Source organism: Microcaecilia unicolor, chromosome 7 (genome assembly GCF_901765095.1).
Source record: "Microcaecilia unicolor chromosome 7, aMicUni1.1, whole genome shotgun sequence".
NCBI lineage: Eukaryota > Metazoa > Chordata > Amphibia > Gymnophiona > Siphonopidae > Microcaecilia > Microcaecilia unicolor.
In genome coordinates this window covers 297,463,072-297,490,290 of record NC_044037.1, presented here as the reverse complement: position 1 = coordinate 297,490,290, position 27,219 = coordinate 297,463,072, and the positions used below count along the sequence as shown (strand labels likewise).

Genomic DNA, 27,219 nt, shown 5'->3' with positions numbered 1-27,219 from the left:
TTTTCAAATGAGAGTGGACAGCAGCAGAGAACGACAAGACATTACTTACCTATCTACATAGCTGTGAGCTCTTTGAGCAGGGACTGTCTTTTCGTGTATGATGTACAGCGCTGCGTATGCCTTGTAGCACTATAGAAGTGATAAGTAGTAGTAATGTAGAAGCCTGCCCTTGAAGATCAGCAACGTGGCCGCGCAGGCTTCTGTTTCTGTGAGTCTGACGTCCTCAAAGAAACAGAAGCCTGCGCGGCTGCGTTGCTGATCTGCAAGGGCAGGCTTCTACATGGAATGTTGCTAGTGGAGGAGTAGCCCAGTGGTTAGTGCAGTGGAACATGGGATGTTGTTACTATTTGAGATTCTAGAATGTTGCTATTACTTGAGATTCTACATGGAATGTTGCTACGATTGGAGATTCTGTTGCTACTATTTGAGATTCTACATGGAATGTTGCTAATAGTTGAGCTTTTCTTTATAGTATCAAGGCAACTATGACTGCAGATCACTTTGGGTTATAATGTTCTACAGAAATTCATGCTGACAGAGTAAAACGGCAATCTGATACATTATATGAAATGCTGATATAAATTCAATCTGTATTTTGACAAGGAATCATTTTTGGCTTGGAGCTGTGGTGTCTTCATCTGTACCCCTTCGTGGCCTTGTTTCCTAGAGTTTTCGTTTTGAGTGTAGAATCGGTGCTGGTATCGTTTCCTCAATACGTTGATCAGGCTGCATTCCTGATCTCTTAATTTGAAAAAAATCGGTGTTGGTAACCCTGACCCACCTGCTCACAGACCTTTTCTGTTTTTCTAGATCAATCAGAACCTCAACGATGTCATGGTGAATCTAGAAAAGCAACATGGAAGCCCAGCATCCAATGCTTTCCCCATCAAAGCACAGCCAAGGTTAGTCTGTGAACAGGGGCCTCCGGGTAATGCAGCATTTCTTGGGGCGCTGGGTGTTTTATTGGTGCTACTAGGTTGTTCTTATTCTTATTGCACAGGGCCTACAGAAATAAAATGGGCCTTGTGGCAGGTAAAGGGTGATAACTCTTTTAGCGCATGCTAATCATTAGTAAACTGGTATTAAAGTATCTCTTTGATAAACGTCACTGAAAGCTGTGTATCAGACTGTTTTACAGGTAAAAATAAATCACCTGAATATAAGTGGATTTTCAGTTTCCTAAAATGGACGCAGACAACTGTAGTCAATAAGGATTGAGGACCTATATTCTTAAGTTTATAATCGACATAGTGGGTAGACATTTTCTCAACATATTTGACTATGGTACTTTGTATGGGTGGGCTAGCTGGTTGACTCTCTGCTGTTGGACCCTATAAGATTAGTATTCAAAACAATTTAACTGGCCGTTGACCAGTTAAATCACTTGTTCGGGGTTATTTGCTCATTTTCAGTGGCACTTAAACCGGTTATCACTGCTGAAAATTAGCAGTTAGCTCTTAAGTGAGAACTGGCTCTTTTGGGTGCGTACCGAGGACGGAGTCAGCAGTTGGTCGGTTAAGTGCCGATATTCAGTTCTTAACCGGCCATGGTAACTGCATAAATCAGTCCTATCTTTTATGCGCCAACCTAACCCATAACCGTTCAAAGTTCTGAAGATCGACTTAACCGGCTATGCATTAGCCAGCTTCAGATATTCAATGCCAAAGCCCGGACTAGGCCCGGCATTGAAAATCTGGGAATAACGCTGACGGCAGTCGGCAAAACGCTAACTGCCACCGGCTGAATATTGACCTCGGTGTTCTTGGTGTGGTTTTGCAATATCAGATCGTTGCCGTGTGGAGGGCTGTAGGAGCCTAGAGAATGACATCTGACAGGGATGCAAAAGCTCTTCCATCTCGTTGGCCCAACTTTACTTTCTGTTGCAGTATAAGCTCAAGCATGTGTCACTTATCCAGGATTTCTAACCCCCCCATCCCCAACAGAAAGAAAGCCAATCTGTTCTCCAGGCTGCGGATAAAGAAGAGCAGGTAGCACTGCAGACCGCATGATGGCGTGCTGTTCCATTAACAAAGCCTGCTGAAACCTTTCGGATTTCCGAAGGGACTTGTGCAGTGACTGGAATGCATAGCTTTCTGCATGACCAAGTGAGCTTCTCAAGTTCTAGGAACTTGGAGATTTCTGAGAGTAACCAAAATAATCCGTGTGTTGCCTTAACCAGACCTGAATATTCGTGTTTGTGTTTCTTGAATTCTTTCAAAATGTTTAGTTCTAGAGATGAATATGAAAATCGATAAGAAATTCTACGTTGTGTCCACCAAAACCCTCATTCTATGGTTGTTTTAGCTCTTGAGTCCAAGAAAAAGAATTTAACTGAGTGGGAGATGGGGGGAGGGAACCTAAAGGTGTAGCTCAGTACTTAGCTGTACCCTGAGCACCTTCTGCTTGTGTTCAGGTCTTGATGTGCAGACTCTGCACTACCTGGGACAAACAAAGATTCTCTGTACTGTCTCCTTCCTGGCACGATACAGAGAACTTGGTTGTCTTAACTTCTAGTATTTATCCTTCTATAGCGCTACTAGACATATGCAACACTGTACACTAAACATGTAAGAGACGGTCCCTGTTTGACAGATCTTACAATCTAATCAAGACAGACAAAAACTGGACGAATAAGGGATAAGGACAAAGAACAGCAAGATTCCGGAATCCCAAATAGTAGCAAGGTTTTGGAATCCAAAAGACTATTACTACTACTACTACTTAGTTGTATAGCGCTACTAGACGTACACAGTGCTGTACACTAAACATGTAAGAGATGGTCCCTGTTTGACAGAGCTTACAACCTAATCAAGACAGACAAACTGGACAAAATAAGGGATAAGGACAAAGAGCAGCAAGATTCCGGAATCTGAAAGACTACTACTACTGCTTATTTGTATAGCGCTACTAGACGTACGCATCACTGTACACTAAACGTGTAAGAGACGGTTCCTGCTTTACAGAGCTTACAATCTAATCAAGACGGACAAACGGGACAAATAAGGGACAAAGGGTATCAAGATTCCGGAATCCCAAAGAGTAGCCAGATTCTGGAATCCGAAAGAGTACTACTACTACTACGACTTGTCATTTCTATAATGCTACTAGATATATGCAGCACTGTACACTAAACATGTAAGAGACAGTCTCTGCTGAGCAGAGCTTACAGTCTAAACAAGACAGACAAGCGAAATAAGGGAATTAGGGAACTACTTAAGGTGGGAATGATAAGACATGAGTACTGAACAAATGAATAGGAGTTAAAATTCGTTGCCGGAGAAAGTGGTGAAGGCAGTTAGCTTAGCAGAGTTTAAAAAGGGGTTGGACGGTTTCCTAAAGGACAAGTCCATAAACCGCTACTAAACGGACTTGGAAAACTCCAAAATTCCAGGAATAACATGTATAGAATGTTTGTACGTTTGGGAAGCTTGCCAGGTGCCCTTGGCCTGGATTGGCCGCTGTCGTGGACAGGATGCTGGGCTCGATGGACCCTTGGTCTTTTCCCAGTATGGCATTACTTATGTACTTATGTACTTATGTAAAAGCAGCCTCAAAAAGGTAGCACTGATTCCATAGAGCAAAGACTGAATACAAGCAGAAAGTGCTCAGAGTACAGTTAAGACTTTAGATAAGTCAAGGAGCACAAATTAAGGCTGGGGGAGGGGGGCATGGGCAGAGATGTTGTCTTGGAGGGGCATTATGGGAGTCTGGAGCTTGAACATCTAGGTCATGAGTGCCCTGGGTCCTAGGCAGAGGAATGAGGTGGGCCACTGTGGCCATAAGCTTGATCAATATTTTGCCCAGCAATTAGGGAGCTTGGGGTGGGTCCAGTGATTGGTTTGTTTGGCTTCTCCAACCAATAAAGTGCTCCACTGTCCCTGGCCAGGGTTCCTGTTAAGTGAATGTCGAGGTGGATGTTTTGCCTACAAAAGGAGCCTTCTCACTGGCACTGCAGCAATTTTCAAAGAGATTTTTGTGAGTTAAACATGTGTTTTTCAAGATTGCCCTCTCCCTTGTGTGTGTAGCTGGGAGTGGATCAGTTCAAGTACAGCCAGGATTTCATTTGATGTGCAGTTCCAGCTGGCCAGTGTATTTTTAAAGGAAAACGCTTCCCTCTTGTTCTGTAATGTGAACGCTTAAAAAGTACACGTCACTGGGTTCTCGGATTGTGGAATACGAGCAGTTATGCATGCGAATGTTTCAAGAGTTAAGCACTATTTGTATTAAAATTTGCCTTTAGATGTTTGGTATCTCTAAATGCAATTAATTATGTTTTCTTTGACCCAAAGAAATTGCAGGAATTTATTTTTTTCAAGAAAGGTGAACGAAATGCTTTCCTGAACGAGCCCATTGGTTAATAACATGCTGTTTAAACCGTCTGCGATTGTTTGGCTTTTCCCTGCTCAATAATTGATTTAGATTAATTATAAAAGTATTTTCCTTAGTTATTTCCTTGCATCTTGGTCTAGCTATTTGTGGACTAAGTTTGAAGATACTTTTTCCTCAATTTTTAATTTCTATGAATATTGTACTGCTTATTTTGCTAAGCATTTATAAGTTTGTTCTTTGAATGTGATATCATTAAACCTATAAAGAAATAGTAATCCACACAGCGCAATTGCAAGGGGGCATTAGCGTGTGCAGGGCAAGGTGAAGGGTCTCCCACAATGATGTGCACTTGTTAGAGCAGTGTCAATCAGGGGCGTAGCCAGACTTCGGCGGGAGGGGGGTCCAGAGACCGAGGTAAGGGGGCACATTTTAGCCCCCCCCGGCACCGCCGACCCCTCCCTGCCGCCGACCCTCTCGACCCCCCCCTTCCCGCCGCCAACCCGCCTTCGCCTACCTTTGCTGGGGGGGACCCCAACCCCCGCAAGCCGAGGTCCTCTTCTTCTCGCAAAAGGCTTTCTTCTGTTTCTGGTGTCCTGCACGTACAACGTACAGAATGAAGCCTTGCAGATCAGCTGATCTGCAAGGCTTCATTCTGTGAGTCTGACGTCCTGCACGTACAACATGCAGGATGTCAGAAACAGAAGGAAGCCTTTTACGAGAAGAAGAGGACCTCGGCTGGCGGGGGTTTGGGGTCCCCCACCAGCAAAGGCAGGCGATGGCGGGTTGGCGGCGGGAGGGGGGTTGGGTGGGTCGTCGGCAGGGGGGTCCAGGCCAAATCTACGGGGGCCGAGGCCCCCAGGCCCCACGTAGCTATGCCACTGGTGTCATTTACACACCAAAGCGTAGTGTTTATGCCTGCCATAGATACTACGTAATTGGGAGCCCAGATCCTGTTGCAGAATTCACGCTTGGCGCCCAGCATTGTGGTGTCTAACTTCTGGCACACTTCATAGAATTGCCGCTGTCATGGGTCTGCAAACTCCTCACGCTGGTGGAGAATTACCCTCACTAAATGAAAGCAAGGAGAGGGAGGTTAAGGTGGACATGGCGACTGAGCCAGTGTACAGGGCATTTTCATGTTTTTCTAATATCAAATGCCTTGGTGAGCCCTGTTCACACAATGAAATGGCAGCGTTATTTTTAACTGCTGTTCTAGAAGGATGATATTGATATACAAGGAATCTGGTTCTCAAGCCAGTCCTCGGGCCACACCCAGTCAGCTGAGTTTTCAGGAAATCCAAAACTGTATATGCATGAGAGACTTGTACAGTCTGCCTTCATTGTTTGCAAATCTCTCATGCATATTCAGTGGCTATCCTCGGGGTTGGTCTTAGGTGGGGTGACTGGAGCGGTCGCACAGGGCCTCATGCTCCTAGAGGCCTCGCATGTCTAATGTGCATCCACATTTCAGTAGATTTCATATCCTGACAGCTGCCGGGCCCAGAGCTTCCTCGCTGCTGCGTCTCACCCTTTTTGATGTCACTTCCTGCTTCCACAAGGGCGGGATGCAGCAGCAAGGAGGTTCTGGGCTCGACAGCTGACAGGATATGAAAATTGCTGCTGCTGTCTGCCGCTCTCTACTGAAACGCGGTGGAATCCTATCGAGGTATGGGGTGTGCTAAGACTTGCTCTATCAATCCTGGAATCCTGACTCGCAGGATTGTAGATTGTTACGGCCTCTGCACACAGTTCTTTCTCCCTGTCTTTTTATTTTTTTTTATTTATTTATTTTTTAACAATTTTTTTATTAATGAATAATTGCATATCACAAATGACAACCAAATTCTGTAGCTCCAATACACCTTAGCCAACAGTATACACCATTTGGTATAGTAACATCAATTTTCTTTTTCCTTAATACACAAAATAAACGCTCTTCAATAGAATGTGATAGTCATTACATAAACATGACATAAATATTCCCAGCCTCCAATTACATCAGATATTTTTGATCCCCTAAACTTCCCTTATCCCCCCTCCCCCCCACCCATCATCGGTACCTCCCTGTCTTTTTATTCAGGCCTGCGACTAGACGGAGAGAATTCTCTCAAATATGCCAATGTTTTTGTTTTTTTGTTTTCTCTTAAAGCAGGGGTAGCAGTGCTTCTGCTGTCTTTAGTTGGGAAGGGGGCAATGTACAGGATTGAAGAGGAGAGGATTGACGATCAGTTCCCAAATCCTCTTCTAAAGGAGAGTCTGCCTTTAGGTTTGGTAACTAATCCAGCCTGCTGTGTGCTATGTGCACGGAGACCGGGTGCATCGTGCTGTCTGAAGTTCTCAGGTTATAGGACTGTAATTAAAGCCAGATGTACAAGAACTGTTTGCTGGGAAAACTACAGATTCTAGAAAGGAGCAACCAGGAGACCTTTGGTTTAATGTTTCCTCATCTTGCTTTGTTCTAGAGCATATTTGGGAGGAGGGGGGAGGGGAAGGAAAATTTTGATCCCGCTGCGTCCACAGTTTTTGACACAGCCCCTAATTCTATAAACTTGCCTGTGCAATTGGATGCGTAGCATGCAAGTTATAGAATAGTGTCAGTTATGCGTGGAACTTAATTGTTAGCTTTTAATTGACATAATTGGTGTTGATTTGGTGCTAATTGTCACTAATTTGACGTCATATGTGTAACTGCCTTAGTTGGTATTCAAGAAAGCAATGGGGCAGTCGATCTGCAAACTCCAAGATGACGATAAAAATGAGCAGATCAGATACAGGGGAAAAAAAAAAGCCAACTTAATATAAACCAAGAAAGCCTGACACTTAGTACAGCTACAGGCATATAAAAATCAACCATAGACATGGTTCAGTGTACAAACAGCTGATACCAGTGTTATAAAGATGCCTTAAAACAATACAAATACAAAAAGTAAAAACAGGACATCTACCTAAGTAATATTAACAAAGCGCTCCAAACAAAATATCAGATGACCAAAAAATTATATAAATGTAAACAGCGCTAAGGATAATATAAAAGCTCAGTATCAAAGAAATCCTGAAGATGGCAGCCTCTGCTAAGGAATCCAGCACTGGTAATACATTGTAACATACTAACATAGTAGATGACGGCAGAAAAAGACCTGCGTGGTCCATCCAGTCTGCCCAAGATAAACTCATATGTGTATACCTTACCTTGAATTTGTACCTGTCTTTTTCAGGGCACAGACCGTACAAGTCTGCCCAGCAGTATTTGCCGCCTCCCAACCACCAGTCCCGCCTCCCATCACCGGCTCTGGTACAGACCGTATAAGTCTGCCCTCCACTATCCCCGCCTCCCAACCACCAGTCCCGCCTCCCATCACCGGCTCTGGTACAGACCGTATAAGTCTGCCCTCCACTATCCTCACCTCCCAACCACCAACCCCTCTTCCCCCCACCTGCTCCGTCACCCAATTTCAGCTAAGCTTCTGAGGATCCATTCCTTCTGCACAGGATTCCTTTATGCATATCCCACGCATGTTTGAATTCCGTTACCGTTTTCATCTCCACCACCTCCCGCGGGAGGGCATTCCAAGCGTCCACCACCCTCTCGGTGAAAAAATACTTCCTGATATCTTTCCTGAGTCTGCCCCCCTTCAATCTCATTTCATGTCCTCTCTTTCTGCCGCCTTCCCATCTCCGGAAAAGATTCGTTTGCGGATTAATACCTTTCAAATATTTGAACATCTGTATCATATCACCCCTGTACAGCATTCCTGTATAACACTAACAGGCAGATGATCAAAAGTCCCGCGCTGTTCCAAACAGTGCTCTAAAATAGCATGGGGCGCTATTAGACCTATGATCAGAGATAATGCATGCAAATTTAAGCAGCGCAATTATCTCTGCTCATGGGGTAGAAGTGCGGGAGAATTGTGCCTGAGCGTGCGCTCAGCACAATCCTCCCGCACTTGTTTGACAGGTCTGGGCTGGAGACCAATGAAAAGAGAAGGACGCCCATCTTTAAATCGGAAGATGGACGTCCTCAACTGCCCTGTTGCAGGGACGGCCAAATTTCAAGGGGGTGTCGGAGGTATAGCGACGGGGCAGTTGAGGATGTCCAAAATTTGGACGTTTCTGTGACGGGGCAGTAGGGGACGTCCAAATTTTGGATGTTTCTGCAATGGGCAGTTAAGGACGTCCAAAATTGGATGTTTCTATGAGAAAGACGCCCAAAATTTGGACGTCCTCTACTGCCCCGTCACAGAAACGTCCAAATTTCGGACGTCCTCAACTGCCCCGTCACAGAAACGTCCAAATTTTGGACGTCCTCAACTGCCCTCGCTGGCAGGTTTGCTGTAGGGGGGAATGGGGGCCTGCCAGCATGCAAATACATGCTGGAAAGGGCTCACTATTCCTTCCGAATGGTCTGCAAACCCTAACGGCAGTTCGGAGCTGGCGTAGGGTTTGTCGTGGCCAGCGATCCAATCTTTGGCGCGCTGGTCACTGGTCATTGGGGATGAATGCGTTAAGTGCTGATTAACATGCATTTGCAAGCTACTTGCGCTAAGAGCCCTCGAGCGCATTGTTTCACGCACTCGAAGGCTCTGATCACGGGGCGCATTATAGGCGCATTAGCATCTTTAACATGCGTTAACCATTTACGTGCTTTAACTGTGTAGGCGCCTACAATATCCCTATAGGCACCCACACGGTTAGCGTGTGTGCTAATTATAGGCGTGTTAAAAATGCTAACGCGCCTTCGTAAACAGAGCCCTGAGGTTGCTAATTTATGTGCTGACAGGGGTCAAAGGTTTACAAAAATATCTAAAAAAAAAAAAAAAAAGCAAAAACAAGAATCCAAAAGCTGAATACTCAAAACCCATCATAAAAATACATGCTAGACAATGATAATTCAAAATTGAACTAAAAACACTACAAAAATAAATAAATAGCGAGTAAAAATGACCTGATTTTGAAAAAAAAAAAAAAAAAAAAACGCCAAAAGCTAAAATCAACATAATATAAAACTACTCAGGCTAGATTCAATATAGATATGTAAAAATTGGTGCCATACAAAAAAAGTCTAAAACATGTATAGAAACAAATTAAAACCAAAAACGCTGCAGATGGACATCATCATGCGTTCCACAGGCGGCGCGGCCATAAAATACCTTTTGATATGCCAAAAATGAATACAGTGTGGGCCAGAAAGGGGTAAAAAGCACTTGTATATATGTTATTACAAAAAAAGATTTTATCACCTTTTTAAAAGAAATTCACCCAAGGTGTTGTACAGCGGGAATAAGCTGGACATAGGCAATAGACAATTACAGTAGTAAAAACATTCACATAACATTACGTGGAGGGGCATAATCGAACGAAAACGTCTATCTCCATGGGCGTTTATCTCCGAGAACGGGTCCGTGCAGGGGAGGACCGAACCGTATTTTCGCAAAAAATAGACGTCCATGTTTTATTCGACAATTTGTGAGCTGGGCGTTTTTATTTTTCAGCGATAATGGAAAATGAAAGCGCCCAGCTCAAAAACGAATAAATCCAAGGCATTTTTTTCGTGGGAGGGGCCAGGATTCGTAGTGCACTGGTCCCCCTCACATGCCAGGACACCAACCGGGCACCCTAGGGGGCACTTTTACAAAAACAAAAAAAAGGTAAAAGAGCTCTCAGGTGCATAGCACCCTTCCCTTGTGTGTTGAGCCCCCCAAATCCCCCTCAAAACCCACTGCCCACAAGTCTACACCATTACTATAGCCTTAAGGGGTGAAGGGGGGCACCTACATGTGGGTACAGTGGGTTTGGGGGGGTTGGACGACTAAGCATTAAGCAGCACAATTGTAATAGGTGGGGGGGGGATGGGCCTGGGTCCACCTGCCTGAAGTCCACTGCACCCCCTAACAACTGCTCCAGGGACCTGCATACTGCTGCCAGGGAGGTGGGTATGACTTTTGATGGTGAAAATAAAAAGTTGTGAAACATCATTTTTTTGTGGTGGGGAGGGGGTTAGTGACCACTGGGGGAGTCAGGGGAGGTCATCCCCGATTCCCTCCGATGGTCATCTGGTCATTTAGAGCACTTTTTTGGGACCTGTTCGTGTGAAAAAAGGGTCCAACAAAAGTGTCCTATTTTTTCGATTATCGCCCTAACGCGTACATCTCTCCTCGGCCGATAACCACGCCCCAGTTCCATCTTCGCCACACCTCTGACACGCCCCCATCAACTTTGTCCGCAACCGCGACGGAGTGCAGTTGAAAACGTCCAAAATCGGCTTTCGATTATACCGATTTATTCGGTTTTTGTGAGATAAACGTCTATCTCCCGATTTGGGTCGAAATCTAGGCGTTTTTCTCTTTCGATTATAAGGTGGATAGTAAGTCAACACAATAAACATCTTAATAGACAGCATAGGGTGTAAGAAAAGAATGGTACATTTGTTTGCATTTAGCTCACATCTTTTTCAGGGTAAGTTATATTCAGGTACGCTAGGTGTTTTTCTGTCCCTGGAGGTGCTTACAGTCGAAACTTGCATCTAAGGTAATTGAGGGTTAAATGGCTTGTCCAAGATCGTAAGGGGCAGTAGCAGAATTTGAACTGGGCTTGCCTGGTTCTCGGCCCAGTGCTAATCAATCTTTTAGTAACCCTGTGGTCAAATAAAAATTTGTGGACCCCCCCCCCGGAGGTGCAGAACAATAATGCTCCTATGGAGGGCTGACTCAGGTTGTGACTACAAATGTGGATTTTGTGACCTCATTTGGGGGTCCGCTTTAAGCACTAGGGCTACTCCTCCACTCCCTCTTGCACTCCACTTTCCAGAGGAGGCGAGAAGATTTTTGAGTTTGGGGGGAGGGGGGAAGTGTGGGAGTTGGAGCCAAGTAGCGCAAGTTTGATTCACTCTTGTTTCCTCTATATTCATGTGTCGTCACAGAATTATCTCAATTTCTTTTCTCTCTGCAGCGATAGCAGCTCAGTGAAGGCAAACAAAAGCCCCTCTCCTCCCCCCGATGGACCCCCACACACAAGCCAGGAGACCAAGACTGTGAACCATGAAGCTGAGGTGGCTCCGGTGGCGCCTGCCACCCTAGGCGAAACGCCGGTTGCAGATGTTCCCAAATCACCTTCTCAGGTACGGTCCATGTAGTGGTTGATATCAGATGGGACGTTGACCTCCAAGCAAGCATAGTGGAATTCTGCTAAGCAATACTGTGCACCTATACGGGGAAAGAAATAAACATACGTATGTAAAATATGTGACACAAATTTTGCATGACGCACACATTCTGTTCTGGCATGCACTCGAAGGTTAGTGAATGTTCAGGCCTAGTGTCTGATTTAGATAAAAGATCCTTCTAGCCCACTGGAGTTTTCTGTGGAAAATCAATTGCACAAGCTGAAACGTTCTGTCCTCTTCGTGAGCCAAATCATCCCTCCAAAGCAGCTGCTCTGGCATTACCTGTGTGTTGGCTTCTACCCCTGCCTGTCGGGCTTCTTTATTGCCCCCTCCCCCGAGCTCTCCTATCCAAGATCCTTTATGGATGTCGCCTGCCTGGCCAGTTCCTCTCTTGATGTCTCGGGTGTTGGGCAGTGTGTTCTAGCTGTGATCCCAGAGTAGGGAAGGGACGCCGGGAAACCAAACCAGACAGGACTCCAGAGTTAGATGGAAAAAAAAATCTTTATTACCAGATACCATAGACTCAATGAGGTCCTTTGTTTCGGCAAAAAATATGCCTGCTTCAGGAGTCAGTGTCTTTTTAACATCTATTCACTATAAAAGATACTAGGCCAATAAAATGATACAGACAATCGCATACAGCATCAAAGTATAGCTTCAAAAAACATGTCGAGTCCATGGCCTCTGGTAATAAAGATTTTTTATCCATCTACCTCTGGAATCCTGCCTGCTTTGGTTGCCCAACATCCCTTCCCTACTCTGTTGGACAAACGTTCTTTCCTTAGGGAATCCTTCCTTGTTGTATTTGGTGCTAGTTGTGATCACTGCATTTAGGGGTCCTTTTACTAAGGTGCGCTAACTGATTTAGCGCATGCTAATGAATTAGTGTGCATTAAGTGCCATGCAGCTCGTACATATCCAGTGAGCTGTACGGCATTTAGCACGCAAAATCCTTGACTGAACTAATCGACCTACCAAAGAGAAACACATTTGAATCAGCAAGAACGTACCTAAACTTTCACTTCCCAAGATGCAAGAGACTGAAGTATAAATCAACATATGCGTCCACTTTCTCCTACGTATGCACATAGCTCTGGAACACATTACCAAAAGAGTTGAAAACCATGAGCAACCACCTAAATTTTTGAAACCCCCCCCCTAAAAACTCACCTTTTCAGAAAGGCATACCCCACTCAACTAACATAAACACCAAACTATGGAACACAACAATTAAGTAATGGACAATACTCAATCCCTCACCGAACGATCCCACCCTCGCTACCCGCATGGAGCGAACTGCCCAATCTTTAAATTTGTACTATCCAGTTTGTATTTGCTCACACTGGAGTTAGTAATAACTTCTCCGGAACTATGTAGGCCACATTGAGCCTACGAATAGGTGGGAAAATGTGGGATACAAATGTAACAAATAAATAAATAATATACCTTTTTTTTTTTTTTTTTTTTTTGTTACATTTGTACCCCGCGCTTTCCCACTCATGGCAGGCTTAATGCGGCTTACATGGGGCAATGGAGGGTTAAGTGACTTGCCCAGAGTCCCACTAGAAACATTCCATGTAGAGGTCGGCCCTTGCAGATCACCAATGTGGCCGCGCAGGACGTCAGACTCACAGAAACAGAAGCCTGCGCAGCCTTCTACATGGAATGTTGCTAGTGGAATAGCAACATTCCATGTAGAATCTCCAATAGTAGCAACATTCCATGTAGAATCTCCAATAGTGGCAACATTCCATGTAGAACCTCCAATAGTATCTATTTTATTTTTGTTACATTTGTACCCTGCGCTTTCCCACTCATGGCAGGCTCAATGCAGCTTACATGGGGCAATGGAGGGTTAAGTGACTTGCCCAGAGTCACAAGGAGCTGCCTGTGCCTGAAGTGGGAATCGAACTCAGTTCCCCAGGACCAAAGTCCACCACCCTAACCACTAGGCCAATCCTCCACTCCTTAGTAAAAGGACCCCTTAGACACCCACCAAAGAGCGGCTCTTTGAGTGCAAACTTAGTGATCGGACTTGCCAGGGGTTAGAGTGAAAATGGGGCCAGTTGTTCTGGTCATTACCTCTCTAGAAAACATTCCTCTTCCTTTAGACTGCAGAGCTGGCATCCCCAGGAATTTAATAGACAGAATGGGGGTGATTCTATAATATGTATACTTTGGAAGAAAGATGGGAGAGGGGAGATACGATAGAGGCGTTTAAATACCTATGCGGCATAAATGCACAGGAGGCGAGCCTCTCTCAGTTGAAAGGAAGCTCTGGAACCAGGGGTCATAGGATGAAGGTGAAAGGGGCTAGACTCAGGAGTCTGGTTCAGTGTCACTGAATATCGGTGGTTAGTCACAGACAAGTGGGCAATTAATTTTCGCAAAACCATGGGCTGGTCTGCAGACACTTGAAGGCCACAGTTGCTGGGGTGGATTCGCTGATCCTAAACTCGCTGAATGTTAGAGGAATGTGATTCCTCCTTTTTACTGTGTTTGTTTCATGTGAGTGACTTCAAATATTTTGGGGGAAGTCAACACCACCATCTGGTGGTTATTCCTGGTAATGCATTTTTTGGTATATTCTGCTTTGGATTTGACGTGAGCTCAGTAAACATGAGGCTTTAGGTTGGTGGGAACAAGAAGCAGTGCGCCTGGGTCTGAGGAAGGAGGGGGGCTACAGCTGGGAATGGGAGGAATATGTTTTTTAGGTACAAAATGAGCCCCTCACTCTAGAGCAGCTGCTGGGGAACTAATTGAGAAAGGAAAATCCATAATGAAACAGAAGGGATTAAAATCACCCAATACCCAGCATGTGGTGCGTCGGGGCAATTTTAGTCATATGACTGATAAATGGATAGGTCGCCTTTGGATAGAATGTTGCTCGACTGTTCCCTGAGGGGTGAAACTTGTGCCATGAGGACTTTGTTGTCACAAGGTGCATTTGGTATTTTTGGGAGCCTGAGGGCATTGGTCATTAGCCCCCCCAATCCCTCATGAGCTCTATTCATATTGGTCAGGGCCGAGATACCCGAGTGTGAGTCCAAAAGTCATAAGTATTGCCACACTGGGACAGACCAAAGGTCCATCAAGCCCAGCAGCCTGTTTCCAACAGTGGCCAATCCAGGGCACAAATACCTGGCAAGATCCCCCAAAATACCTGGCAAGATCGCTTCAATTTTCATTGGTTTTATGAGCAGCCCAGTTGAGCTTTCTGATTGGTCTGGTCTGTTTTGAGAACTCCTTGGTATTGCCCAGATGGTACCTGCCCATGCAGTCTTGCCTCCTTGGTCCTTACATCTGAGCTAGATTTTTAATTTCATTTTATATTTACTGAACAAGTTTGATTTTTCTAATGTTGCAGATGTCTGACAGAATCCTAATCTTTGTTGCAGTGTCACTGGCTGTCTCGCTGCTGTGTACCCTAGTGTCTGCTCTGTCAGTTTCTTATGTGGACGTCTTACATTAATTTAAACTGAATGCATGGAACTGGGTGGTTAAATACACTCTCCTATATTGTACAAAGCTGGAATAATATTCTAGGGAGCTTTTCCCATCCACTGAAGCTGTGAAATTTTAATTTTCGTGGATAAATGAGACCCACTTTTATGACAGCACTAAGGGCCCCTTTTTCTAAGCCGCGTAGTCGCGTGCCAAAATGGACTTACCGCCTGACTATCGCGTGGCTCTTGCGGTAATTTCATTTTTTGGCACGCGTCCGATACATGTGTTTGAAAACTTCTTTTTGTTTTCGGACGTGCGCAGCGGACGCACGCAGGTCATTACCACCCAAATTCTTCACCGCTAGGTCTATGGCTGGCGCTAAGGTCAGAGACAAAATTGCCGCACGTCCACTTTCGTGGGGGGAGGCCTTTTTTTTTTTTTTACAAGTGTGCTGAAAAATGATTCTGCGTGCGCCCAAAACCTGCGCCTACACTACCGCAAGCCACTTTTCAGCGCGCTTTTGTAAAAACCTGACTAGAAGTTTAGGGGTCTTAAGTGCGTGGTAGTAACAAATGGGTCTGTAGAGATTGATATAATCCAGAATTGTCAACCATGTGGAAATCCTGGAATACTATTTTGAAGAAACTAAAATCTGTCACTTCAGGTTTAACTGCTGCTGCTTTCTGCATTCAGTGGGGCCAAGTTGTGCTCGCTGTGTGTACTGCTCGTGCAAAAAAAGATGTATAATAATTCTTACTCTCCGCAGAGGGAGCTGGTCATCGCTTCATTGTGATTAATGAAACTGATAATTTGTGACTTGTTTTCTGTTGCTCCGTCTCTGTAGTGCTAACCTGTGTGTGTTTTTGTTTTGTTTTTTTTTTCCCCCGGGGGGCTTGGGGATTGTCTTTGCTGTGTTTTTTTTTTTTTTTTGCTTGCATGTAGCTGAGGAGAGGTCCTCCAGTCCCACCACCTCCAAAAGTCACTCCGTGCAAGGACATCCAGCAAGAGGGCATCATCAGTCTGTTTGACAATTTTGTGCCTGAGATCAGTGTGACCACCCCGTCACAGGTTAGCTGCTCCTGTGTTGCATATTGAACTCAAACTTGTTTGGGATAATGTGGAATATAAATGTCGCAAATAAATAAATATTACCCCCTGCTAACCATTACTTCTGTGCACAGAGGTGTCACACCGATGAACTACTTGGATGAGAGCGCTGCAATCTGGCAGTATTTTGTTGGGATGGACTCACCCACCCACATTTCCTGCATGGATTTGTATCCCTGCTTTTCTTTCCTTAAAGAATGGAGAAATACTTATCCATGCACATGGGGGTGGGGGGTGGGGTGGGGGAGAATGAAGTAAAAGGACCAGATCAGCTTGCTCTGAAAAAATGGAGTGGGTTGCTTATCCTGTGCCTTGATGAGCGGAATCTGTCTGGCTGCCAGTTTTCACAAACTTCCCATGACAAATCCAGGTGATACAGAGTGCTACAGCAGAACCCATGTAGCGTTCGTACCCTGCTCAAGCTAAACGTTCTACATTCCATTGCAGTTTTTGTTCCTTGTGGGCATGGTGATATCATTCTTTGCTCTGAATCTTAGAGCTGTGGTTTACGCGGGCTGGACTTCTGCTGCTCAAACTGGCTGGGATTGGGGATGCTGTGGACATAGTGCTCATGCTGGGAGGTGCTCATGCGTAATAGTGGCACCTAGTGGCCAGAATATGGGCCCACATTCACGGAGTTCCTTGGGGGGAGGGGGGGGGGGTAAGCCCTGGGAAATTTATAAATGTAAGCTCCTGGTGCTGAAGCCCAGTAGAGACTGGGTCTGATTTGAGCTGGAAGCCCAAATAGCAGGTGGAAACAGCTGGGTCCAGAAAACAGCTCTATACCATTGGGTAGTGATACTGTATGAAAAATCATGTCCAGGTTTTACATCTTGGGGAACTGTTTAGTGATGAGCAGCTTAAACAGAATAAATGAATCTCTTCTGGCTGCCCAGCAGTCCTGTAGGATCTCTGGATCTCCTGGCTGCATTAACGAAGTGCAAACGTCAACTGCTGGCAAAAAGCGATACCTTTTAGCGACGATCCTGCTCACACGCTCTACCCTTCATGCTTTGTCTGCATCTGTACAGTCACCTGTGGCTGCTGCTTTACCATGAAAAGTTTCCTCCTCTTCTCACTGAGCCTGCAAGCCAGGGTATGGAATAAATTAAAGGTCTGGGGAGAGCTGGAGGAACTTTGGGTGGGAAGAAGTGGCAGAAATAAATCTAGGAGCAGTGGCGTAGCCAAGGGTGGGCCTGGGTGGGCCCAGGCCCACCCAGTAGCAGCACACCTATGATGTGGCTGGCAGGGATCCCCAAGCCCCACCAACCGAACATTCCCAGCAACTGTCTCTCCTGCATACCTTGTAAATAGCAGATCTTCGTCTGCAGTGAGTAGCAACTGATACTTACTGCTCGCACCGGTCCTACAGCCTTCCCTTGGATGTAGTCCCGCCTATGCAGAAGCAGGAAGTTGCATCAGAGGGAAGGCTGTGGGGCCAACATAAGCAGTGTGTATTGGTTGCTGTTCGCTGTAGGTGAAAATCTGCTATTTAAAAGGTATGCCGGGGGGGGGGGGGGGGGAATGTTTGAGAGACCATATGGCATGCAAGTGAGAGAGGGAGAGACCAGATCATTTGTGGGACAAGGCGGAGTTCTGCCTACCCATCTTGGACCCAGGCCCACCCAAGATTGGGTGTCTGGCTACGCCCCTGTCTAGGAGTCAGGAGTACAATGTCTTGACAGCAGATAGTCTCCGTAGGCGAGTGATATCTAGTGACGTGTATCCACCAGTGATTACTCCAGTTGTCCATGCTGGCAAGGACACCATTAATCGCCTCTTTCCCTTGCGGTCAGAGAGAGAATGCAGCAAGCTTTAAGGCTTAATTATGCAAGCAAATCATTGTTGCTGATTTTTTACCCTATGTTGTGAAATCTGTACTTTTCAGGTGTCTTCACACGTACAAGAACCTTATTTACAGCAGCTGGGGTAGATGTTGTCAGGCTGTGTTTGGAGGTCTAAGGCCGCCTTTGGGATTTTCAGACTTGGGTTCTCAGTTAAAAAAAAAAAAAAAAAAAAAAGGGTTTTGTCATGTACAGGTATCGAGTTGCTGCTATCTAGGAAGGAATGGACCACAGAGATCAATCTTACACGTATGGATGACCTAATGGTAGAATCTGTATTTGATACAGATCCTTTTTTTTAAAGAAAAAGGTGGCTATCGTTCGGTCTCCATTGCATTTAACTGACGTTTATGAATGAGGTATGGTGAATAGGTTGAATGATATCCCTGGGGATCACATAAGGGATTGTTTTGAACCCTTGAAGATTCAAGAAGTCAGGTCGCTGTTAATTAGGTATGCTTAATCCAACTGTTGTCTGGATCCATGTCCTGCATATACTGTAAATAATATGTTCACTTCTTTATCTACACTGACTACATGGTTAAATAACTGTGTGGCCAGAGGGCTTTTTCCAGCAAACTGGGGGGGTGGGGGGGGGGGTGGTGGTGGTAATTGCTTTAACACCAATTCCTAGAAACCCTAGAGGAAACTTACAGGTGACTAGTAAGTATTGTCCTGTTGCCTCTATCCAATTGTTTGTGAAAATAATGGAAGGTTACATTGCTAAGATGTTAGATAATTATCTAGATGAACATAACATCTTGCACCCATCACAGTTTGGATTCTGGAAAAAACTATAGTCCAGAACAGTGGTAGGTTCCATTATTGCATGAGGTAAAGCACTGCTGAGTCAGGGGTCAGAATTCGATTGTTCGGTTTGACTTTTCTTGTGCCTTCAACTTAGTTGATCATGGTCTCGTGTTGGCTATGTTGTGTGATACAGACATTTGTGATGATGTAATAAGTTGGATTAGAGGTTTTTTTGTCCACCCGAAGTTATAGGTTATGGAAAACCTGTACTTTCTCTGGTAGTTGGAGTCTTGGTTGTGGTGTTGTCGCAAGGCTCCCCCTTATCGTCGCCTTTGTTTAATGTACTGCTCCAACCTTTGGGCACAGTCCTAGAAAAATATAATGTATTATTTTGTAATAGATATCACTATATTGCTTCCACCGTCCAAGAACTGGACCACTACCTTGAATGGAATTACTGTGTGCAGTTGATTGAAGATGGGATTGCGATGATTCAGTTTAAACTGAATCGAGAAAAGACCACATTTTTGTGGTTGGGCCCTTTTCAAATTGCCTGAATTTCCTCAATATTTTACTATTGGGACAGATACCTTCACCTTTGAATTTATTTCTAAGATTTTAGGTTTGGAAATTGATGGCCTGTTGACTTCTCATGTAAAATCTTACAAAAAAAATCTTTTTACATGATGAGGAAATTGAGGGCAATTTGTAAGTATTTTGAACCAGCTAAGTTTCAACTGTTAGTTCAGGCCTTGGTGCTATCGAGAATAGATTATTGCAATGTCATCTATGTTGGATGCTCAAGAGGGCGTAACCTTTGATTAAAAGGGCGTAACTTATGCAGCCCAGCTGATTGTATTCAGCTCATTTATACGATCCGGTCACTCCTATTTTTTTTATGAAGTTGCACTGGTTCCCTGTAGAAGACAGAGCTCAATTTAAACTTTGCACCATTATTTTTAAAATTATGAATGGCAGTGCTCCATCTTACCTGTGTGATTGGATTATATTTTTTCATCAGGTTCTTGTCAACATAACCTGTAACCAGATGTTATTTTGCTTTCCATCAGTAAAATGGATCAAATTGTGAAAAATATTAAGTTCTCCACTTCATCAAGTAGCTTTAATGGGGAAGGGAAATGGGACTTCATATACCGCCTTTCTGAGGTTTTTGCAACTACATTCAAAGCGGTTTATATACAGTGGGGGAAATAAGTATTTGATCCCTTGCTGATTTTGTAAGTTTGCCCACTGACAAAGACATGAGCAGCCCATAATTGAAGGGTAGGTTATTGGTAACAGTGAGAGATAGCACATCACAAATTAAATCCGGAAAATCACATTGTGGAAAGTATATGAATTTATTTGCATTCTGCAGAGGGAAATAAGTATTTAATCCCTCTGGCAAACAAGACCTAATACTTGGTGGCAAAACCCTTGTTGGCAAGCACAGCGGTCAGACGTCTTCTGTAGTTGATGATGAGGTTTGCACACATGTCAGGAGGAATTTTGGTCCACTCCTCTTTGCAGATCATCTCTAAATCATTAAGAGTTCTGGGCTGTCGCTTGGCAACTCGCAGCTTCAGCTCCCTCCATAAGTTTTCAATGGGATTAAGGTCTGGTGACTGGCTAGGCCACTCCATGACCCTAATGTGCTTCTTCCTGAGCCACTCCTTTGTTGCCTTGGCTGTATGTTTTGGGTCATTGTCGTGCTGGAAGACCCAGCCACGACCCATTTTTAAGGCCCTGGCGGAGGGAAGGAGGTTGTCACTCAGAATTGTACGGTACATGGCCCCATCCATTCTCCCATTGATGCGGTGAAGTAGTCCTGTGCCCTTAGCAGAGAAACACCCCCAAAACATAACATTTCCACCTCCATGCTTGACAGTGGGGACGGTGTTCTTTGGGTCATAGGCAGCATTTCTCTTCCTCCAAACACGGTGAGTTGAGTTCATGCCAAAGAGCTCAATTTTTGTCTCATCTGACCACAGCACCTTCTCCCAATCACTCTCGGCATCATCCAGGTGTTCACTGGCAAACTTCAGACGGGCCGTCACATGTGCCTTCCGGAGCAGGGGGACCTTGCGGGCACTGCAGGATTGCAATCCGTTATGTCGTAATGTGTTACCAATGGTTTTCGTGGTGACAGTGGTCCCAGCTGCCTTGAGATCATTGACAAGTTCCCCCCTTGTAGTTGTAGGCTGATTTCTAACCTTCCTCATGATCAAGGATACCCCATGAGGTGAGATTTTGCGTGGAGCCCCAGATCTTTGTCGATTGACAGTCATTTTGTACTTCTTCCATTTTCTTACTATGGCACCAACAGTTGTCTCCTTCTCGCCCAGCGTCTTACTGATGGTTTTGTAGCCCATTCCAGCCTTGTGCAGGTGTATGATCTTGTCCCTGACATCCTTAGACAGCTCCTTGCTCTTGGCCATTTTGTAGAGGTTAGAGTCTGACTGATTCACTGAGTCTGTGGACAGGTGTCTTTCATACAGGTGACCATTGCCGACAGCTGTCTGTCATGCAGGTAACGAGTTGATTTGGAGCATCTACCTGGTCTGTAGGGGCCAGATCTCTTACTGGTTGGTGGGGGATCAAATACTTATTTCCCTCTGCAGAATGCAAATAAATTCATATACTTTCCACAATGTGATTTTCCGGATTTAATTTGTGATGTGCTATCTCTCACTGTTACCAATAACCTACCCTTCAATTATGGGCTGCTCATGTCTTTGTCAGTGGGCAAACTTACAAAATCAGCAAGGGATCAAATACTTATTTCCCCCACTGTATATTCAGGTACTTATTTTGTACCAGGGGCAATGGAGGGTTAAGTGACTTGCCCAGAGTCACAAGGAGCTGCAGTGGGAATTGAACTCAGTTTCACAGGATCAAAGTCTGCTGCACTAACCACTTGGCTACTCCTTCACTAGCAACATTCCATGTAGAAGCCTGCCCTTGCAGATCAGCAACGCGGCCGCGCAGGCTTCTGTTTCTGAGATGTCTGACGCCCTGCACGTATGCGCAGGACGTCAGACTCACAGAAACAGAAGCCTGCGCGGCTGCGTTGCTGATCTGCAAGGGCAGGCTTCTACATGGAATGTTGCTAGCGGAATAGCAACATTCCATGTAGAATCTCCAATAGTAGCAACATTCCATGTAGAATCTCCAATAGTAGCAACATTCCATCTAGAATCTCAAAGAGGGAAAGGGAAATGGGACTTGATATACTGCCTTTCTGAGGTTTTTGCAACTACATTCAAAGTGGTTTACATATATTCAGGTACTTATTTTGTACCAGGGGCAATGAAGGGTTAAGTGACTTACCCAGAGTCACAGGGAACTGCAGTGGGAATCAAACCCAGTTCCCCAGGCTCAAAGTTCACTGCATTAACCACTAGGCTACTCCTCCACTCCACTTACAAGTATGGGCAGTGACTGGTGGTATTTTGGGACTATATTTGCCTCATTAAGGGGTCCTTTAGAAAGCCATGGTAAAAGGTGGCCTGCAGTAGTGTGGGCTTGTCTTTTGGGTGCGCACTGGGCCATTTTTTACCGCGGTGGGGGAAAAGACCATTTTTTTTAATGGGCCACGAAATGGCCGTGCACAAAAATTAAAACTAGTGCATGCCAATTTATGGCCTGAGCCGTTACTGCCAGCCTTTGACTTAGCGGTAAAGGCTCATGTGCCATCTACATGATAACCATGCAGCTTGGGCCAATGTGGATTGGAGGAGTGGCCTAGTGGTTAGAGCAGTGGAACATGGAATGTTGCTACTATTTGAGATTCCGTTGCTACTATTTGAGATTCTACACGGACTGTTGCTAGTGGAGGAGTGGCCTAGTGGTTAGAGCACTGGTCTTAATACAGAGGTGGCCAGTTCAAATCCTGCTGCTGCTCCTTGTGATCTTGGGCAAGTCACTTAACCCTCCATTGCCTCAGGTACAAACTTAGATTGTGAGCCCTCCTGGGACAGAGAAATATCCAGAGTACCTGAATGTAACTCACCTTGAGCTACTACTGAAAAAGGTGTGAGCAACATCTAAATAAATAAATATTTGAGAATCTACATGGAATGGAATGTTGCCACGTTTTGAGATTCTGGAATGTTGCTATTATTTGAGATTCTAGATGCAATGTTGCTATAGTGGAGGAGTGGCCTAGTGGTTAGCGCACCGGTCTTGCAATCCAGAGGTGGCCGGTTCAAATCCCACTGCTGCTCCTTGTGATCTTGGGCAAGTCACTTAACCCTCCATTGCCTCAGGTACAAACTTAGATTGTGAGCCCTCTTGGGACAGAGAAATATTCAGAGTACCTGAATGTAACTCACCTTGAGCTACTACTGAAAAAGGTGTGAGTAAAATCTAAATAAATAAATAAATGTAGCCATACTGCTGATTACTGCCAGGAACAGTCCCTACAGTAGAAAATAGAAAAATATTTTCTACCACGGGATTTGGTGTGCACCAAACTCGGAATTACTGCTGGGCGCATGTTCTGCCCCAGCGGTAGTACTGATTTGAAGCCCTCCCACAGCTTTGTAAATGGGCCCCTAAGCCAAGAAAATATGGAGGGGAATGGTAATGCAGCTATTCCATTGAAGAATATTTGTGTGGCGATGATTTTTCTCTCTGGTGTGACGTCTCCATAGATGGTTAATTTTGAGTACACCATGCCAAGCATGAGCCTCACCCTAATGCCAGGTGATATTAGAAATGGATATGTCCCTCAGAATCTTTATTTAATTTAAAAAATTGTAATTCTTATTTAATAATTTTTAAGCCTATAACCCCAGACTCTATATAGTGCGCCTAGAGATCTGTGCCAAAATCGGCGTGGATTCTGTAACAACGCGCGTAAGTTAATTGGCTTAACAAGTTAATCAACGTTGATAACAGCTCTTAACAAGCCATAATGAGCACTAATTGGCACTTCTAACGCATACAGGCAAAAAGGGGCGTGGTTATGGGCGGGGAAATGGGCACTTTTTGTGGGCGTTGTGAAATTTATACGCGTGGTTATAAAATATGGCCCAGTTCGCATAAATCTATGCACCGGGATTTACACCGTGTTTTTGTTGGTGTAAATGGATGCGTGTAGTTTTCAGGTGCTGAGATATCAACTAAGCATTTTCTACGGTCGGGTGCAGATTATAGAATACGCTTAGTCACCACTGATTTTAGCACCAATTAAAAAGATTTTTTTTTTTTTTAGGTGCCATATGTAGAATCTCCTCCATAACGCAAGAAAAAAAACAGAAGAAACCAGTCTTCGCAAAAAACAACACTGGACAAAACAGCGAAGATGACTAAAAAAAAGAAGAAAAAACAAAAAGTAAAATAAAAGAGCGGCAACACTTTGGTTATTGACGTTAAAAAGTAGGCTTTATTTATCAATAGATAGCAGGGAGAAAGGGACTCGACACAGCTGTGTTTCGGCCGTACAGGTCTGCATCAGGAGTCTTCGCACTGTATGCTGATTTCGTATATTATCCAAATTATGGAGGAAATATGTGTGTCTGAGAGATGAGACGCTGCTCTGATTTTTCCGCTTGACTTCATTTCAAGTATTGCTTAACGTCATCATATAAGAGAGCGAGAGACACATATTTCCTCCATAATTTGGATAATATAGGGAATCGGCATACAGTGAGAAGACTCCTGACGCAGGCCTGTACGGCCGAAACACAGCTGTGTCGAGTCCCTTTCTCCCTGCTATCAAACATATAAACGGCGAGTGACCGTACTCACTCGCAAATGCGCAGTAGAGACCTTCTCTGCCCCGCCCCCACGTCAATACGTGATGACGGGGGGGCGGAACACAGAGGGTCTGTATTGCGCATTGCTGAGGGAGGGACACCGCCGTCTAACGCTCCCCCCACCCGAGTCGCCGCCGCCACCCACCTACCCGGTCGGGCCCTCGCTCCACTATTGAAACAGCGAGGGTCCGGGAACGCAGCACTGAGCTCTGCTGAGCTGCCGACATCGCCCTTCCTTCTTCTTCTCTGCCTCTGTCCCGCCCTCGACGACGTTACGTCACACGAGGGCGGGACAGGCAGAGAAGAAGAACGAAGGCCGACGTCGGCAGCTCAGCAGAGCTCAGTGCTGCGTTCCCGGACCCTCGCTGTTTCAATAGCGGAGCGAGGGCCCGGGAGGAAGGTGGGTGGTGACGGCTCGGTGGGGGGGGGGGGGGGGGGCGCAAACTCGGAGGGGGAGGGGCAGCGGCGAACTCGGCGGTGGGGGCGGGCCTTTCAAACCCCCCCCTTCCTATAATAGCCCGTTTTTACGGGCTCAAAGTCTAGTCTATTGATAAATAAAGCCTACTTTTTAACGTCAATAACCAAAGTGTCGCCGCTCTTTTATTTTACTTTTTATTTTTTATTTTTTTCTTCTTTTTTTAGTCATCTTCGCTGTTTTGTCCAGAATCTCCTCCATATAGTGTAATAGACTCATTTCTAGCGCTCATCTCGGCCCTTGAATTTTTCCAAAGACAGCCTTATTTTGGAGTTTATAAGGTGTAATATGTATAGTTGGGGACTTCTGTTCTGTAGGTTTTGGTATATACATTGTGCTATCGAACACAGTTGTTCACTATACCTTGACTCTTAATTGAAATACCTAGCAGTCTTTTCTGTAATGTTTGTGCTCCAATGTCCTTTCTGCTGTACCTCTCCTGGGTAGCTAATTTTCCCAATTGCTTTTCTTCCTCATTGCTGACAAGTTTGAGGCACCGGGTCCTTTCCAGGAAGAATCCAGTCTGCTGGATCTAGAGTTTGATCCGCTCAAACCAGAGGCCAGCACTGTGGGGAAAGTAGTCACATCTGTCTCCCAGGTTTGTCCGTCTCTTTGTTCCCTTACGTTGGAAGGGAAGGAATGTTAGCAGATGAGACAGCTTTACTGTGCTGGATGTGCAGGGAACTGTACACCGCATACAATGTTTCCAAAAATCCCATTGGACCAATGAACTAAATCTATATTGCTCCTGTCCCATAACTGGAAACACCAGGCTTCGATGTAGTTGTGCATATTTTTACACATATACTCCCTGATTTTATAAGACCCCAAAAATTGCACATGCAAATTTAGTCATGCACCCAATTTCAGTATGCAGTTTAATTGAATAACGAGCTAATTAGTGCTAATAATTGGCTTAACAATTATAAGTGCTAATTGAAATCAGTTTGCATTTATGTGCGTAAACTTAGGTGCGTGATCTGCGCCTATATTTTATGTGCATCCCAGAAAACGGGGACACACAAATGGGAGGATCATGGGTGTTTTGGAGCAGAGTGTGGGTGCGGATTTGAGTTATGCACGCAATTAGACCAAAACACACATAACACAAACACATTAGTCTCTCACACACACACATGCTTCTGAAGAAAAAGAAAAAAAAAAAATAACTACAGTTTGAATCGTCCTGTGGCCTAACATCCTCCAAAATGGCTAACCTAAAGACATGGTTCCTCTACTACATGATAATAATATAGACAATTGGGTTGCGAGCTACCTCACCCAGCGAATGGAATAAAATCCCCGTACGTATTTCTATCAGACAATGATCCCATCACTAACTGGAAGAGCCAAACCACAATCCTCACAACAAACATGAGACCAAACTAGTGATCAATAGCAAAAAGACAAACCCGAATAACAATCAACATGACCACAATCTCAAAAAAGACAGACCACACAGATAGTTACAAACAGTTAAGCATACAAAGGTGGGGCTGCATTAATATATAAAGCCCCCTTCACAGTAGAGGTAGTTGCTAAACACATAGTCTGGTTTGATACAGATCAATCTATCGACAATTTTGGACACATCCACCCTTCCCTCCTCTCCCCCCGGTTTCCCTGCTCCTTCCGTGCCTTCCCCATCTTTCCCCTTATTTCTTATGTAGGTTTTCTGTTGTATTAGCTTGATTTTACTGCACTGGCATCTGCCTCTGCGGTGTGCTGTAAACCACATTGAGCCTGACACTGTTGGGAAAATGTGGGGTATAAATGAAATGATAAATAAATAATCTCAGCGACTGAAATCATGGCGTATAAAATCAGATACAACATAAACCGGTCAACTATGTTTCATACTGTTCTATCGCTCCCCCAGGAAGCTGGTCAAACACGCAAGACGGTTTCCTGGATTTCGTATCAAACATCTGTACAAACCAACCTGATGCCTTTCTACTAGGAGATATTAACCTGCACCTAGAAAAACAGCACAACACCAACACCAGAACTTTAATGAATTTCCTAAACCAATGGAACTTTGAAAAGCCACCACATCCCATGTAAAAGGTCACCTATTAGAGATGCTAGATCATAGGTTCTCGGCTAACAAAAAACATATACTAGAAAATCATAAGTGGGAAGAAATTACAGGATGAGATAATTACCATGTTTATCACGTAAGAAGAAAAAAAACTAGATCATTCAGTAAAGGGCTTGTTTACTAAGCCGCAATGTAAACATGCTAGCATTTTTAGCGGGTGTTATAGGAATATATGAACAGGGCCTTAAATTCCACCACAATAAGGGTGAAGCCAATAAAGATAACCAAGGAACAGAATCGCG

At 44.7% G+C, this 27,219-nt stretch overlaps 1 protein-coding gene across 7 annotated transcripts in view; it reads left to right on the top strand.

The window, feature by feature from the left end:
- The window catches only part of BIN1 (bridging integrator 1), a 258,711-nt gene that overhangs the window by 211,416 nt on the left and 20,076 nt on the right, over positions 1-27,219 (top strand). For 2 of the 7 annotated variants that reach the window (XM_030210517.1, XM_030210515.1), the window contains exons 9-13: positions 811-902; positions 1,944-1,988; positions 11,278-11,446; positions 15,881-16,006; positions 25,364-25,474. In XM_030210517.1, coding sequence (XP_030066377.1) covers positions 811-902; positions 1,944-1,988; positions 11,278-11,446; positions 15,881-16,006; positions 25,364-25,474 — 543 coding nt within the window. The remainder of the gene's footprint in view (positions 1-810; positions 903-1,943; positions 1,989-11,277; positions 11,447-15,880; positions 16,007-25,363; positions 25,475-27,219) is intronic. The other 5 variants (XM_030210518.1, XM_030210519.1, XM_030210520.1 and 2 more) reach the window with 5 other exon arrangements.